At 45.6% G+C, this 1,026-nt stretch overlaps 1 protein-coding gene across 1 annotated transcript in view; it reads right to left on the bottom strand.

Moving 5' to 3' along the window:
• Positions 1 to 237: 237 nt before the first annotated feature.
• Positions 238 to 1,026, bottom strand: part of LCOR (ligand dependent nuclear receptor corepressor) — a 7,118-nt gene continuing 6,329 nt past the window's right edge. Inside the window, exon 4 of the mRNA XM_010136767.1 lies at positions 238 to 1,018. Coding sequence (XP_010135069.1) covers positions 238 to 1,018 — 781 coding nt within the window. The remainder of the gene's footprint in view (positions 1,019 to 1,026) is intronic.

Raw genomic sequence — 1,026 nt, 5'->3', positions numbered from 1 at the left:
AAAAAAAAAAAGAGGGTGGTGGACACGTGAAGAAGGGAAACTGCATCATACCAGGCTAGAAAAATTTACAAATGTGACATTCAGAGCACACCTTTCACCTGTGTCCACACAAGTCTATGTGAAACTGCAAAGGAAAGAGCATTGCAGCAAATAGGAGAATCAGGTGCGCTCAGTGGTGGTTGAACTATGCAGTAGTGCTCACCCAGTTTGCAAAGTAATTGGCACTCTACAACATCCCTACTCATCTTTCAATTCATTTGCACTTTGTGCTGCTTCTCCCTGGGGATCTAATTCAATCTTTACTGAAACATCCTGCCCCTCCGACCTCATTAATTTCATTTTTTTCTTTGGAGGGTTTTTCAAAGTGCCCAGCCTCTCTTTAACTTTGTACTCCAGTGTACTGTGGGGGATCCCATAAATACTCTGAGCTTTGGAAACACTCATTTTCCCGCTCATAACCACAGAGATTGCTTCCTCCAGTATCTCGCTGTTGTACTGTCTGTATCTCCCCCTTTTCTTCCTAGGTTGCTTGGAGCCAGGATCTCCCTCTTGATCTGAGGTGGGATATGGCTGTCCAGAGGTAGACTGCTCAGCATCTGAGCCCCAGGAATCTGGTCCAGCATCCAGCAAATTTCTCCTGTTCTGTTTTGGAAGGATAGCCCTTAACTTTTTGCTAAGCGCGCTCTCCGTTTGTGAACCCATTACCAAAGAGCTATAGCTGTACTGGTCACCAGTGCGGGACTCCCATGAAAGGTCCATGCCTCGAACTTGTGGTATCTTTAAATCCACAGGAGACGAATGGCTCACGTCCTTTTTCCCATCCTGTTTAGTTTGAAGTGCCATTTTTTGAAAGGCAGAGTTTTCTGTAAGAAAAGGAAGGTCACTGATGTTGCTGAGTGCACCATTTCCCCTGAATTTCATGCGGCTGAAATTGAATTCGTAGTGTGGTTTTGCCCAAGAAGCCTCCCTGGATAATATTAAGTGCTGTCCATGATTCTGTAGTCCAGATGGCCCATGGCTGGCAGC

The sequence above is a fragment of the Buceros rhinoceros genome, unplaced genomic scaffold (genome assembly GCF_000710305.1).
Source record: "Buceros rhinoceros silvestris isolate BGI_N320 unplaced genomic scaffold, ASM71030v1 scaffold13195, whole genome shotgun sequence".
NCBI classification, from domain to species: Eukaryota; Metazoa; Chordata; class Aves; order Bucerotiformes; family Bucerotidae; genus Buceros; species Buceros rhinoceros.
Note: the sequence above shows the minus strand (reverse complement) of the source record. Positions and strands in the feature narration are given on the sequence as shown.